This window comes from Pelodiscus sinensis, chromosome 17 (assembly GCF_052426305.1).
Source record: "Pelodiscus sinensis isolate ZL-2025 chromosome 17, ASM5242630v1, whole genome shotgun sequence".
NCBI lineage: Eukaryota > Metazoa > Chordata > Testudines > Trionychidae > Pelodiscus > Pelodiscus sinensis.
The window spans coordinates 7,004,439-7,021,051 of NC_143068.1; the positions used below are offsets into that span (position 1 = coordinate 7,004,439).

The following is a 16,613-nucleotide window of genomic DNA, read 5'->3' on the forward strand; positions in this document are numbered from 1 at the left end:
GCAAAAAAGGATCGCGGTTAGTAACCAAACACCAGGACTGAAAACGACACCATTTGTGTAGGTAAGTAGCTCATGTAGTGGCTTGTCTACTGTGTATTGGGACATGTTTAACTTCCTGTGAGCAAGTGGCTTCTGCTTGTTGGAACCAACTATGAGCCATGTTGTAAGGTGCATGTGGGCGAGTTGTGGATGGATCACGCTGCCTCTTGTTGAGTTAATAGGTTGTATAGTTTGGGTAAGTGATATGGAGCACAAATGGCCATCTGGAAGAGGAAAGGAAGTCACATCTGATGAGGCCAGAAAGGGCCACGAGTATCACTGTGGCATTCTCCGGGACTATTTTCTGTAAGAAAGAATCAGTGGAAAGGTATATAGCAGGTGATGGCTCCAGTCCATCAGGAAGGTATCTCTGAGAGATCCCAGTCCGATGCCTGCCCTGGAACAATACAAGTGACACTTCGCGTTGTGTTGTGTTGTGTTTCAAACAGGTCTATACTGGGATATCCCCATTGTCGGAAGAGTTGTTGTGACACTTCGTGGTGCAGCTCCCATTCGTATTGTGGGATAAAATGTCTGCTGAGGGCACCGGCAATGACACTGTCCTTGCCCGGAAGGTATGTCGTGATGATGGTGATATTGTGACAAATGCACCAGTTCCATAACCATGTTGCTTCCGCACATAGGGAATGTGACCGGGCTCCCCCTTGTTGATTGATGTAGTAAACCTTGGTTATATTGTCCATGAGAATTTGGAGGGTCTGACCGTGGATAGTGTCTAGAAAGTGTTTGCACACTTTGACTACTGCTCTTAACTCCAGGACACTGATGTGTTGGAGAGACTCCTGAGAGGTCCATTGACCTTGAACTTGGGAGTGTCAGATATGAGCTCCCCATCCCAGCAGCAATGCATCTGTTGTGATTTGTATAGTGGGTTGTGGACGCTGAAAAGGAACACTGGCTAGCATGTTGGTAGGGGAGTTCCACCATGTTAAGGAGTCCTGAACATGAATGGGAATGGGAACTGTCCTGTGTACATCTCGGTTGCTTGGTAAATATATTGAGGCCACTCAATATTGAGGTGTCATCTTGCGTGCACTACTACGTACGTGGTAGCCGCCACGTGTCCCATGAGTTGGAAGCATGTAAGTATGGGAGTCTTGGGGCTGGTAGAAAGAATTTGTATGAGGTCCTGAATAGCGTGAAATCTGTTTAAAGGAAGGTATGTCCTGGCAGTTATGGAATCCAGTCATGCGCCAATGAACTCGAGGGATTGTTGTGGTGTCATTGAAGACTTCATAAAATTGATTATGAGACCAAGGGTCTGGAACACTGCCTTCATTGTAGAGATAGTGTGTGCTGCCTGCTTGAAAGACGGTGCCTTGATCAGGCAATCGTCTAAGTACAAAAATACCATGATCCCCTGGTGATGAAGGTAGGCCTCAACTACTACTATAGTTTTTGAGAACATCCTGGGTGCTAAGGAGAGTCCGAAGGATAAATCTCTGTACTGGAAATGTTCTGTGCCTACTACAAATCTTAGAAAACGTCTGTGGACAGGATGGATGGTCACATGAAAGTAGGTGTCCTGTAGGTCGAGGGACGCAAACCAATCCCCGGTTTCAAGTGCTCAAATAATGGAAGCTAGTGTCACCATCTTGAATTTGTGCTTTCGCAGATAGCGATTGAGTTGATGAAAGTCCAAAATTGGTCTCCATCCCTCTGATTTTTTCTTGGTAAGAAAGTAATGGGAGTAAAATCCCCTGTCCCTGAACTGTTCGGGCACTCCTTCTACTGCCCCAATTGCAAGGAGACATAGAACCTCTTCCTTTAGAAGAACATTGTGAGAGGGGTCCCTGAAGAGGGACAGGGAGGGTGGGAAGCATGGTAAAAGGGATCATATAGTCTGATACTACTAGCTCGTGCACCCATTGATCAGTGGTAATTGCAGACCATCGGTGTTGGTATGATCTCAGACGATGGTGAAACAGCTTCATTGACTCTTGTGACTGAACTGATAAAGGAATGGTCTGGAGTCCCCCGACCAGCATGTCAAACCTGCTGCCGGGTATTATGTTGGTTAGAAGCCTTGCGCGTTTGTGGTTGTTGCCTAGGTCATTATTGGTTGTACTGTCTGTAATGCGAGGTCGCATATGAGAATTGTCTCGGTCGATTATAAGGTGTATTTCGTTTATGACGATAAGGTGGCATATATATTCCGAGCATTCTAAGCTTCGTTCTGGAATCTTTACGAGAGAGGAGCACCTGATCCATCTGCTCGGCAAACAAAGTTCATCTTTCAAAGTTTGTCTTTGTCTTCTACTTTCGACTGTAAGTCCTTCGGGACTGTGGCCAGCTGAAGCCAGGAAGCTCTACACATCACCATGGAAGTGGCAGTTGTTCGTGTGGCTGTATTGGCAATGTCTGGAGCAATCTGCAGCGCTGTCCGACAGGCGGTATAACCTTCCTGTACCACCAATCATAGGATTTGACGTTTAGTGTCAGGCAGATGTTCTAAAAGTTATCGAACTTCATATAGTTATTGAAGTTGTGATTAGCAAGAAGGGCTGTGTAATTCGCTATTCTCAAAGCTAGCATGGCAGATTAATACACTTTTCTGCCGAATAAGTTTAGGCGTTTGCTCTCTTTGTCATTCACCGTGTTCTTATATTGTGGGGCTTTACCCTCTGATGTGCCGTTTCCACCACAAGTGAATTGGGCTGTGGATGTGTAAATAAAAATTCCATCCCTTTAGAATGGATAAAATATATCTTATCTGTCCTTTTGTTTGTTGCAAGGGTGGAAGTAGGTGTCTGACAGATGTCATCGGTGACTTCAAGGATTGCCTCATCCAGCAGTAGAGCTGGCCTTTTGAGAGGACTGGAGGCTCTTGAGCAGGCGATGTTGTTTCTGTTGTATTTGTGTAATCTGAACCTCTTGGGTTTCAGCCACATGCTTAAAAAGCTCCTGAAATCACAAAGCGTCATCGATAGGAGAGGAGTTTCCCAGAAAAATGGCATCATCTGGGGAAGATGATGACTGATCCATTGGGAAGGCCCCTTGTGGCTACTCCCGGTTGGATGCTTGCCTATCATCAAGGTCAGGCAGGTGGGTAGGCAGTGGTACATCCCCAGTAGGCATGGGGGGGGGGGGAGGTCTTGTGCCAGAGGGAGTGGGCAAGCTGGCAGTGTCACGTGATGCATGTCGCTGATGGTAATGTGGTGACCTTGAAGAGGGTCGTTGCACTGGATAAGAGTAATGCTGGTCATAGTAGTGACGGTAGTGTCGACCATAGTAACATGAGTCTGGGGAGTATCTGCTCCTACTCCTATGGCGATAGTGAGAGCAAGTTGAGAGTGTAGGTGATCTGGACGAACGCAATCTGACTCTTGAGTGCCATGGAGAACACGATGGTAGATGCTGATGATAGCATTGTGGTGACTGAGTGTAGCATGGTGACAAGTGACAGTGGTGTGGCATTTCCCAAGTATGCATTGAATGAACAGAGACCGGAAATGGTGGCTCTGGAGAAAAGGGTTCTGGGCTAGGAGAGGGAGTGATGACTACTAGACTTGCGCTGAGCTTTTGAGGTACGTGCGAGGGCTGTTGGGAAGATACAGCCTGATGTGATGCTATCGGTGCTGGCTGAACTGGTGCCAGTGCTGGTGCCGGTGCTGGTATTGGTGCCGGCTGTGACAGTGCCGACAGGCTACTCGGTTCCAATATAGTTGCTGGCACTGATGTTGATAGTGCCGACCTCAGCAGCTGTATCCTCGGTGCCGCTGCTGACGCTGACTCAGATCTAGATGCTGCTGTGACCACCGGTACCAGTTCCCTCAGAAGGGCCGGACTCAGTGCCGATGTACTACAGCCCATCTTTTGCGTCTCAGGGCCTGGCTTGTTCCCCTGACTAACCCGCCTAGATGGTGAACGGAGGGAAGGAGATCTTTTTCTTGGGGTAGTCAGAGCAGGCTGATATCTAGCAGTTTCCGAAGACTCAGTGAGCGGGAAAGGGTCAGGCTCGTTGGGCTGCAGTGCTTTCTTGAAAAGCAGCATTTTGAGCCTCATTTCTCTATCCCGCCTGGCTTGCGCCATAAGTTTAGACCAGTGCGAGCATTTTTGAGGGATGTGACCTTGGCCGACGCATTTTATACATCAAGAGTGCCCATCCAAAGTGGGCATAGACTCCCGACATGTTGCATGTTTCTTGAATCCATGAGATCCTGGCATCATCGTGTAATGGCAGAATTGATGCTGAAGCATTTTTTTTTTAAACAAAGACTATTCTAACTATAACAATTACAACTATTAACTATTGAACTATGCAAGAAGAACGGTAACAACTAAGTAAGCTAATATATCTTTCTTTCTTCTTCTCTTCAGGATCTGAGGAGAAAGCTTCACTCCATCTACAATCGTGGCTGGTTAGGAGGAACTGGCGGGAGCTGTACCGCGTGCTCACAAATGGTGCGAATGGCACGAGGTGCCTAAAACACATGCACAGTCCAGATGGACTACTGCTGATGAATCTCTGATTTGTGGCGCCAGGTCGAGCCTGACACATACAGTGGAGCACCCACGGGGACACTACTTGAAGAAGTAGGGTCACTTATTGTAACCCTCTGCCAAGATGCAGGATTTGTTCAGTCTAACCTATCCCAGACAGATAGTTGTCCAGCCTCCTTTTGAAAACCCCTGGGGAAGAGCTTCCATGACATATCAAGCCAACCCTACATTAGAAGTTTTTCCCATGATTTAGTCTAAATCTGCTATACAGTAGCTTGAGTCCATTGCCTCTTGTCCAGCTCTCTGGGGCAAGAGAACACACTTTTTCTCCATTCTTTTTTTTATGTCTGCCTTTCATGGGTTGCTGGTATGTTAAGCAAAGGAAGTCACTGCCTTCTCAAACTGCCAGGCTGGCCTCGCCCATGCTCTGCCACCAGAACGCCTACTGGAGGCAAAGTGTTGCTGCCCCCAGCACCTGCCCTTCTCATGCTCTTGGCCAGGGAGACTGGAATCATGCACCGCCTGCTCCCTGTTCTCCAGACCCAGAACACTGGAGCTGCACACCCTCCAGGGTGGGGAGGTTGGGATTGCATACCCTCCTCACTCCCCATGCTCTGGGGCTGGGGAAGCTGAAGCCGTGTCTATAACCCAGTTCTCCAATTTCTGAAGATCCTTTTGAATGTTAGCTCTATCCACAAAAGTCAACAAATAAAAGAATTACAAAACATCACATGATTCCAGCACAAGTGAAAGTGTGAGGGATGTAACTTAAACAACAGCTGGGTAATGGTTTGTCTGCCAGTACGTTGAGATGTCTTTGCAGTCATTACAGTGTTTATCTGAAAATGCTCTGATGCTAAATACAGATTGCTTGAAAAGCTCCTGTTCTCTTCACTGACCAGCTCCCATCCACGCACCCACTCATGCATCAATCATGGGTATACTACAGACTGTCAAAACTGTGTAACAAGCATCATAGAATCATAGAATAATAGGACCGGAAGGGACCTCAAGAGGTCATTGAGTCCAGCCTCCCATCCTCAAGGCAGGACCAAGCTCCGTCTACACCATCCCTGACAGATGTCTATCTAACCTGTTCTTAAATATCTCCAGAGAGGGAGATTCCACCACCTCCCTTGGCAATTTATTCCAATATTTGACCACCCATCAAACTGCACAGTCTGCACTAGACTTTGAGGGGAAGCTTTTTGTCTCATGCAGTATGCAACTGCAAAGGGAAAAAAATTACGGGACAAATAGTTAGAGGAAAAGACTGATACAATCAACATGTGATGAAGTGATTGAAATGTCAAAGTGTCAATAAAGAGGAATTAATGGCTGCTTTACTTTTAAGTGCAAGGGAACTGTTCGAAGAAGAAAACAAGTATCCACAAAGGCAGTTATCAGGCTGCTCTTTCAGGCTGAGGAGAGAGGACTTATTTAAAAAATATAAGACAAGCCATATGTGTGGGCTCTGTACATGATGGGGAGATGTGATTGGAACAATGCTCATAAGACCATAACAGCGGCCATACTGGGTCAGACCAAAGGTCCATCTAACTTAGTAGCCTGTCTTTCAACAGTGGCCAATGCCACTTCAGAGGGAGGGATCACAACAGGTAATCCTCATGTGATCCCTCCCCTGTCACCCACCTCCAGAGACTAGGGACACTATTCCTACCTATCTCTGGCTAATAGCCATTGATGGCCCTAACCTCCACAAATCTATCAAGCTCTTTTTAAAGCCTGTTAAAGTTCTTGCCTTCACTGCATCCTCTGGCAAGGAGTTCCACAGGTTGACTGTGTGCTGAGTGAAGCTAATCTTCCTTTTGTTTGTTTTAAACCTGCTGCCTATTAATTTCATTTGGTAATCCCTAGTTCTTTGGTTTTTGAGCAAGTAAGTAACTTTTCCTTATTCACTATTTCTATACCAGTCATGATTTTATAGACCTCTATCATACTCCTCCCCGTTAGCCTCCTCTTTTCTAAGCTGAAAAGTCCAATTCTTTTTAATCTTTCTTCATATGGACCTGCTCCAAACCCCTAATCATTTTTGTTGCTCTTTTCTGAACCTTTTCCAATGGTGGAACTACTCCACAGAACTAAATTATTTGCCCCAAACAAAATGGATGGACAGTAGGGATGGTCCAGCTGGTTCCAGGAAACCAAGAACTTCCCTGTTAGTCTTCATCCAGAGTCAAACTGAATACTGAAGTGGGGTTAGTTTGGTTTTCCCATTGTTCAGAGGTTCTGGTAAAGTTTACAAATGCAAATGCTGAAATACCACAGGAAAATTTTTGTCACAGGATTTCCAGTTTAAAAAACAAACCATGGAAAGTACTAGTAAGCTGTGCTTATTAGCATGAGGCACCCCACTGAAGTAAAGCACCATGCCCAGTAATAAGTGTTGGTGGGACTAAATTCCAATTTTGCAGAACTTTGTGAGGGGGTTATGCCCTCCCCCTATTAAAGAGGAAGCTCTTCCAGGGTCAGCTAGTACAGACCAGCCACGACTGTAGGAGGGAAGAAACTTAAAAAAAGAAAAGATGCCACAGAAAGTGACAGCAATCAGCAAAAGACTACTGTGCTTCCGATTCAGCTGCCTACAAGGTAGGATCATTGAAGAGAGAGACAGCCATGGAAAATTCTGCCCTGGAGACTGCCTGAACCAGGCACAGAATGGAGGATACCAAAAGGGATGAGGTGGTCTAAAGATTCCAACCTTGAGCAGGACACTAAAAGGCCTAAGACAGGACCCAAACAGGTGACGAAGAGAATGCCCAAGAATCTGAGCACCTTCTTTCCTTTTGATCCTCCCTGTCCTCAAGGAGGAGGAAAGATCTTAAGGGCTACGTCTACACTGGCACCCTTTTCCGGAAATGCTTAAAACAGAACAGTTTTCCATTATAAATATTTCCGGAAAAAGTGCGTCTACATTGGCAGGATGCTTTTCCGGAAAAGCACTTTTTTCGGAAAAGCGTCCGTGGCCAATCTAGACGCGCTTTTCCACAAAAAAGCCCCGATCATCATTTTTGCGATCGGGGCTTTTTCGCGGAAAACATTACTGTGCTGTCTACACTGTCCCTTTTCCGGAACAGTTTTCTGGAAAAAGGACTTTTGCCCGAGCGGGAGCAGCATAGTATTTCCGGAAAAGCGGCTGATTTCTTACTGTAGATCTTCAGTGCTTTTCCGGAAATTCAAGGGGCCAGTGTAGACAGCTGGCAAGTTATTCCGGAAAAGCGGCTGATTTTCTGGAATAAGTGGCCAGTGTAGACACAGCCCTTTTGTTTTGTTTTGTTTTGGGAGACTCTGAAACACCGTGAGCGGGGGAAGGACTCTACCAGTTCCAGAGAAGGGAAGCAACCTAACATGTGGTCTCAAGACTCAATCTCCTATAAGTTCTTGTGGCAATTTTGCATGGTGGTGATCTATGCACCTCAAAGGTGGAAACTTCACATAAAAATGGCACTAGCACATGTATACTGATGTCTAGTTTAAAGGTTCTACGCTCAACGTCTAACTACTCAGTCTATGCACACAAATCCAAGTTTTAGGATTACTCAACCTTCTCCCCACCACCAAAAAAAAAAAAAAAAAAAGACCTTTTAAAACATAAATTGCCTTCCTCAGTGCAAAAATTGGATAATTAAAAATTTTAAAATACCAATATCAGAAAACTCTTCAAAAGGTCACATGATATGAATTAACTTAGGTATTTGTATGCACACTACACAATAAACAGGACACAACGTATTGCAGTATTTACACAAATTTAATTATAAAATTATTCATATTTACAATATATAATATTATGGATTGGCCCAGAGACCAAGTCTAGAAGTATATTGTATAAATTGTTTTGCAAACACAGAACAGAGATAATATTTGCCCTAGATTATTGTCTAGGAGAATCTAAATTACTTTGAGAGTGAGGAAAGGGTTAAGCAACTCTGGAGATGCACCTGAGGGAGGGGGCTTTGGGCACTGAGCAAATGAAATGCAAATAAGGAATTTAAAACTGATAGAGGGTTTTTTTTCTTTCTTTGTTTTGGGTCAGAGCAGTTTTTCCCCAGGTAGCAGGAGAGATGGAACTTCCCAGAACTTCTTGAATTCACTGAAATGTGTAAGTAGCATGAGGCACCCCGCTGAAATAAAGCACCATGCCCAGTAATAAGTGTTGGTGGGACTAAATTCCAATTTTGCAGATCTTTGTGAGGGGGTTATGCCCTCCCCCTATTAAAGAGGAAGCTCTTCCAGAGTCAGCTAGTACAGACCAGCCACAAAAGTTCCCTATCTAAACTTAGGGAAAAGTTTAGATAGTCCATCAGATTTTTATTGTATTCCTTGTTAGGGGTTTTGGAAATCATGTCCCAGCTGGTTAATTGTTTTTTTTTCTTTTGTAACTAAGGATTACAGCTCAGGGAGTCAGTCTCTCTCAGTCTGTTTCACTCCATGGCTTTTAACACTCAATCATTTTCTATGCTTGCAACAGTAGTCTTGTTTTAATAATAAAAGGGGTTTCTTTTTGTTTTGGTTAACTGGTTGATATTGGTTGATTTTTGTGTCCTTAAATCTACCTGCCTAAATTACCCGGGAGGAGCAGAGCCCCATTGTTCTCTGCAAATTATCTCTGTTTGTTTTCCTAACTCTAAGCAAAACTGAGGTTGGTGTAGGGGGGAGAGCTTTGCCTCAGGGAGGGGATTCCAAGTGGTAGCAGCATCCAATCATCTTTCTTTTTGGGTCTCAAGGGAACTTGAGACTGGACAAGTTTGTCTCTGGGAGTTACAGAGACAGGTTTTTACAGAGTTTTTTCTGCTAGCTGGCCCCCATATCGACACTCGAAGTGCCAGGATGGGGAATTGAGCCATGACACTCATATACAAAAGCTCTTCTTGTATATGCAGTATTCTCCAGTTACATGCTTTTGAGAAACCCACATTATTCAAAACTCACTTAAGTCTTTCCTCAGGCCAAATTGCCACTTGCTTATAAGTTCTCCAGAATAGGAGCTGTCATTATTGTGTATTTGTATAGTGCCCATATCAGTGGTGAGCTACTTGAATCCCATCAGGGTTCTATGTGCGATCTACAAGACATTTTGTTAATTGTTGCTCACCCACAGGGCTGTCATATTTTGCTGGTTTCTGTCCATGTTTTTTTTCCTTCTGGTATTACTAAAGTGACATGCATGTAAAGCAAAGGCACACAAAGTGAGATGCGTGCTAATTACACACAGTCAAAGGAGCTGTGTGCTTCCTCTGCATTCCATCAAAGTGCTGCTATGGATCAATTGGCACACCCCACAAATTCTAGGTTCACAAGTTCAATCAGCAAAACTACTACCTTATCCTGCAAAAGCGGCGAGGAGTCCTGTGGCACCTTATAGACTAACTGAAGTGTAGGAGCATAAGCTTTCGTGGGCAAAGACCCACTTTGTCAGATGCATGTCTGGGTCTTTGCCCACGAAAGTGGGTCTTTGCCCACGAAAGCTTATGCTCCTACACTTCAATTAGTCTATAAGGTGCCACAGGACTCCTCGCCGCTTTTGCAGATTCAGACTAACACCGCTACCCCTCTGATACTTGATACCTTATCCTGGGAAACCATCTTGGTTACAACACACTTGTAGCCTGCTGAGATGAAGGAGGGACACTGTGAGGTCCACTCACTAGCTTAGGTTGCCCATTATTGGTCCATAAAGTGCAGTGCCTGGCACAGGAAATCTCAACTCCAGCATTGGCTTTAGGTGCTACTACAATATGATTTTTGTATGTAAAGTTATGAATATAGGCTCTGTACTAGTATTTGAATGTTCCCAGTCTGGGAGAGAGCAATGAGCCTCCACCATCTATTGTGAGGAATGGTTATCCAATGACTGGTGATGCTAATTAGCAATGCTGCATACACAAAGGCTCTCAAGGTTGCCAATAAAGCCCTGAGGAATGCGTCTGGAACCACCAGTACATCATGGCTACTTGCATGAAAGACAGAGACAGGTCACTTGATCAGGTGACCAGCTCCAGTTTGGGAGGCACCAGAAATATAAAAGTACCATGAGGACATCTCCATCTTGTCTTCAATCCTGCTCCTGATTACAGAAGCATCCTTGCTAGGGACAGAGGGCTGGGAAGGATTTGCTGACCCATCCTAACATAGGATGTACTCCAGAGACTTTTAAGTTGGCAGTTTGTTACATTTCTGCTAAGAGCCTGCATCAAGAACTTGTTGATTGATGTATGTGATGTATTCTCCTTAATCTCACTCTCATCCTTTCCTTTCTTTTATTAATAAACCTTTAGATTTTAGATTCTAAAGGATTGGGCCAGAGTGATCTTTTGGGCAAGATACAAGGTATACATTGACCTGGGTATAAATTATACCTGGTTCTTTGGGACTGGAAGAACCTGTTCAGAGTTGGTGAGAGTGGGTTTATAGCCTCTTACCTGTATAAGGTGTATGTCTGTTTGGGGCACAGGAAACTCTGGGGTGTGTAAGGGATTTTGCTTGTGAGGCTTCCTGCTGGCCAGACTGGCAGCTGAAATGTTCTGTGTGACTCGGTGGTGCCTTATAGGGAGGATCCCAGCCTTGGGCTGTAAGTAGTCCTGGTTTTGAGCAGTTTGCCCTGAACTGACCCTCTCAGCGGTGCCAAGACCGATTTGTTATATTACAAGCCATATGTCAGAAGAATCTCAGAGTTTAGCTCTTTTTAAAGAACATATTCACCAGTCATTTGCGAATGCTGCATCAGATTCTTGGCCAAATTTCCTAATAATTTCATTAGTCACTGGCCTCCCTAATAGTATTTACAAAGAGAAAGATAAAAAAATATGGTGTTCATTTATCATCTAATATGCTCCACTTGAAAACTTTAGCTCACATCCCTGCATCCCTGGAGGTATGTATGGGTGTGTGTGATGTTATAGACACATATGTATAAAAACACAATTGCAGCTTTACTTCTTTTCACGTCACACAGAAGTTGGAAATAAATTCAATATGTAAGCACTATTATTTTAAAATTGTTCGTAAAAATTTAGCCTAATAACTTCAATGGCATCACTACATAAAAAAGGATTCTCACTCAATTGCAACAACTATTTCCCTACATTAAAACAGTTACAATGGGAGTTCAAGGTGCTCAGCCCCCAGCAGAAAGTGCTCAGCACTTTCTGTGGATCAGCAGAAAATGCAAATTTCTTTTTCCTGGAGAAAACAAGAAAGTACACCATCTGGGTAATAGTATCACACACATCTATCTATCTATCACAAGAAATATAAAGTCTGACCACATTTCAACCTGCAGCTATTATCTAGGTACCAAGATAACACAGTCACTGGAAAGAAGACACAATCAAATAAACACTTTTATTCACTAGTTTGGCTATAAATAAAACCTTTAAAAAGATTCATGCAATGAAAACTACTGTATGATGAATAAACGAGTCAAACAGGCACCTGATAGTAGACGCAAAATCTACTTTAATGCAATATTAAGACTATTTAGCTTAAATTATAGAAAGTAATAACATAAAAAATACAGAGCTTCTACTTAAATGTTAACTAAGCCACGTGGCACCTCTGAGATATATTATGGTATATATTCAAGAACAAACAGCACAATAGTACACTCTGTATTTAACAAGACCAGAAAAAAATATTACATATGAAATCTGACAGAGCTAGGAATACTATAAGAACCTTTAGACAAAATATTATAATGTATACTGATATAAATCCAGAGAAATTCCTTTGAAATATTGCATGCATCATATGGGTAGCAACTCCAGGGTTCAATCATCCAGAAAACAAGTGTTCCCAACTCTCAATCTTTGCTTCCCCTAACGAAGAGTTAAGAACACACAAATAATACATTCCATTGCTGGGGCACAATATGTCTAATGGTCTGAAAGCATTGGCAATAATTACTAATTATTTGACAGAAAGAAACACTGACATTAAGTCAGTCTTCCAAGATCACCCAGGGTATGTCTACACTACCCTCCTAGTTCGAACTAGGAGGGTAATGTAGGCATACCGCACTTGCAAATGAAGCCCGGGATTTGAATTTCCCGGGCTTCATTTGCATAAGCGGCGAGCCGCCATTTTTAAAACCCCGCTGGTTCGAACCCCGTGCAGCGCGGCTACACGGGGCTCGAACTACGTAGTTCGAACTAGGCTTCCTATTCCGAACTACCGGTACACCTCGTGGAACTACCTAGTTCGAACTACCTAGTTCGAGCCCCGTGTAGGCGCGCTGCACGGGGTTCGAACCAGTGGGGTTTTAAAAATGGCAGCTCCCCGCTTATGCAAATGAAGCCCAGGAAATTCAAATCCCGAGCTTCATTTGCAAATGCGGTATGCCTACATTACCCCGCTAGTTCGAACTAGCGGGGTAGTGTAGACATACCTACAGAGGAGCAGAGTGTGGAACAGATCCAGGTCTTCAGATTTGAGGCTTTGGTTTAACAACTAGTACATGTGACTGCCCTGTTAGAACAATGTAGTAACCCACTCCACTTGTTCTGTCTGATATTTCTATGAAATGTTGCCATACAAAAATCTCAATTTACCACAAAGTGCCCAATTGAGCACAGAGACAGCACTCAACAAATAAGGAGTAAAACTATTCAGATGCATAAAGAGGAAACCTCATAAATGTGCCACTTCTTCTTATTGTTACTCTTCCCACCCAGCTCATTAGTACCCTATTTTATGACATACAGAGCTCCTCTTGCAAAGTACCTTCAACTATCACTGGCTTCAGGGGGAATTGAGGGCATTTGGCCATCTTGCAGAATCAGATTCCTTAGCTGTTGACTGTAATAAGATCTGTTAGAATATGAGGCCAGAAGTAGCTATGAAGAAGTAGCTTCAATAGCTATTTTAACACTTATGGCCCAATTCTGCAAAAGTTCACAGTATCAGTTGTTCAGAAGGATGGTTTTAGTGACTTCAGTGAGGCTACACTGGTGAGGAAGTTCTACCTAACATGAGGTAGATTATAGATTCGGACCCATCACAAAAAGAAACTTCGGCAGCTGAGGAAAGGCTGCAAATGATTTGAAAGAAAAAGAAAAGAATTACTTCAAGAAGCACAGAGGTGAATTTGAGAAATGGAAGCCACAAATAATGTCTGGCACAGAAGCACAGTCAATGCAGTTGTTCTTAACAATCTGTCAGTAGATCTATTTGAAAACCTATTTTTCAGGAGTGATAACTCATACAATTCAAATTTGCTTCAGGGTTAAAACTTGGCATATAAGGTCTTGACAAGGAGCCAGTTTCATTAAAAAATAAAATTAGTGCTGTTTTTTCTAAACTTGAAAATAAACTATTATCTTTGTAAGCAGTCCAAGAGGCAAAATAGTCAAATAAATGCAATTCTTTCTGGCAGTCTTTGTCCACCTGGAATCCATACCTAATTCCCCCAAACACTTGCTTTCATGTTATTGGATAATTTGCCAAAAAGAAAAATTAAAATGCATCAAAACAATTGTATTCGCTTTAAAAATGAGCTATGGAATTGCAAGAGAGATTTGCATGTTTGGGGCACCAAGATATTCTGCAACATACAGGAAGAAAGAAGGTTCCAAGTTTTAACTCTGGTTTACTAGAGTATGGAGAGTGAAATGAATTCAAGGATTATCCTTATCATGGGGCTACCCTTTTTTCAAATTCACATAACAAAGCAATTATTTGGAACCCACATAACTCCATTACAGCTGTGCAGAACATTGGCAACAAAACCCTGAAACAGATGAAACTTGGTCAGTTTGGGATCCAAATATGAAATTCATATTAAATGTAACCAAACATGTAGTGTGATTTGTGTGTAGCTGGGCTTAGTATTAAGCAAATTGTTTTTCTTTTATGACTCTAATCTGTACCCAGGCAAAACTCTTCCTTTCATGGGGCTTTAACTTGAAATTTGAAGCCATGTATTACTTAACTTTATGAGCCTTGAGGCATAAAAAGACCTGCCTTTTCCCTTTTTCTATAAAGTGTCGCCTGTACATTATTCAAATAATCATGGTGATTAACAACAGTCAGACAATGTTTTGGTCATTTCACTTTTTTAATCATAAGTTGAAGCCTCTAAAAGGGAGCTTATACACAGCAGTCTATGCTGACTCAATAGTATATGATGCATCAAACTATTCCTACTTTTGTCAGATTTGAGCTGCAGATAAGGGAAGCCTCAGTTCTCTTCCCACCTCCTGCATACCACATTGCCAACCATACATTATTACATGGGGTTTAGTCCTCAAATATAATCTCTGTTTGCCAGAACTGAAAATCTGAAGGTAGGGGGCAGGAACTAAGACACTTTTGCATCTTTCTGATGCCTGGTTCTGCCCCTGCTGCAAGCTAGGGCAACCTGGAGGTTGCTCTAAATTGTGCCAGCTACCCTGTGGTCCACAAGCTGTGCTTGTCACTTTCTCTGTTTCTGACTGTAAATATGTTCCCTTTTCAAAGGGTGGCATAAGGATTGTGATCTCGTCGTACCCATACTGTGCCTTTGGTGGAGTAAATGTCAATTGGCTGTTTAAGCCAACATGATGGACCAGCCATGAAAAGGGTCAGAGTAGGGCCCAAAAAAAGGTCCACAGATTTTTAAACACATACAATTCAGTTTATGAAATAGGCAAATTTCTGTCATATATAGTCTCGAGAAAAAGGGTACAACTTTCATAGAAAACCATGGGCAAATCCACAGGCAGTGGTGTCTGTTGATCATAAATTGTGTATAAATAGGTGAAAGCAGCAAAACAGTGCAACTTTTACTTTCCTCACCTTCCAAAGGTAAGCTAAATGAGTAATTTAACTGGTCAAGAGGAACGGCAGTAGTAAGGATTAAAACTAGCTGGAAGTTATAATGTAAAGCAACCCCTAGTCCACTTTAATTTATGACTATAATTTCCAATGCTTTGGATCAAATTCTATTCTCAGTTACACCTGTGTACATGTAAAATCTATGAGTTACATGCAGAAATCTATGCTCTGAAATCTATGCAATTACTGTTCATTTACAACTAGGAGAGTTGCAATTTCAAACTGACATTTCTGCATACACTGACTTGTTCTGAGGACACGTGTGGGTACAATTCATGAAACAATGAAAAAAATAGAATGAAACTGAAGAAATAAAAATGTAGGTCCTTTAAGCAAATGATAAAGGAAAAAACCATATATAACACCTGTCCCTCCCCCATACAACTATAATGAACATGCTGAAGAAAAATAATCTCCAGCTAGGTACTTACAAGTAATAGGAGTAGGAATAAGCATTTCTTCTAAACATTGGTGGGCAGTCAGATGAAGAAAATGTCCAAAGGGGGGAGGGAGAAGAAAAAAAAGCCATAATTAGACTTATATGAAATCTTTATTTGAAATGTACACAGTTTTTCAGTGCCATCACTCATAATGATTTACTTGCTTCTTTCCCCAAGATTTTCCTGAGAACCAGCATGGTGCTCTGGAAAGCATGCTGGATTTAGATGCAGGAGATTTGGGTTTTGTTCCCAGTTCTGCTGCTGACTAGCTGTGTTCCCTTGGACAACTGAATTTACCTTTCTGGGACTTAGTTTCCCCAACTGAAAAATGTGAATGAAGATATATACTTAATTCAATAAAATACGTTGAGATCTTTGGATGAAAAGAATTATATAAAAGCTAAATATTATTATATGAAACAGAATGGAATGATGAGTAAATATTGTGCATACTTTGAATACCTACCTATCTGAATAGACAAAGCACTGAATAATCAAGTTTATTGTGCATTGATTCGGGTATCACAAAAAGGATGGTGGGTTGGTCCTAACTCATTAATGTGCTGTCACTAATTAACTGTCGATGCTTGTTAAGCATTTCCTATTACAAATTCAGCACATTTTGATACACTGTGTCACAAATATGTCAAACATGTGTAGCATAACACATGGGCTACGTCTAGACTGGCATGAATTTCCGAAAATGCTTTTAACCGAAAAGTTTTCCGTTAAAAGCATTTTCGGAAAAGCACGTCTAGATTGGCAGGATGCTTTTCCGCAAAAGCACTTTTTGTGGAAAAGTGTCCATGGCCAATCTAGATGCGGTTTTCTGCAAAA

At 42.6% G+C, this 16,613-nt stretch overlaps 1 protein-coding gene across 4 annotated transcripts in view; it reads right to left on the reverse strand.

Annotated features, from left to right (window-relative positions):
• PTPRT (protein tyrosine phosphatase receptor type T) overlaps positions 1-16,613 on the reverse strand; it is a 1,034,103-nt gene that overhangs the window by 137,886 nt on the left and 879,604 nt on the right. For all 4 annotated transcript variants that reach the window (XM_075901353.2, XM_075901347.2, XM_075901351.2 and 1 more), the window contains one exon: positions 15,768-15,797. In XM_075901353.2, coding sequence (XP_075757468.2) covers positions 15,768-15,797 — 30 coding nt within the window. The remainder of the gene's footprint in view (positions 1-15,767; positions 15,798-16,613) is intronic.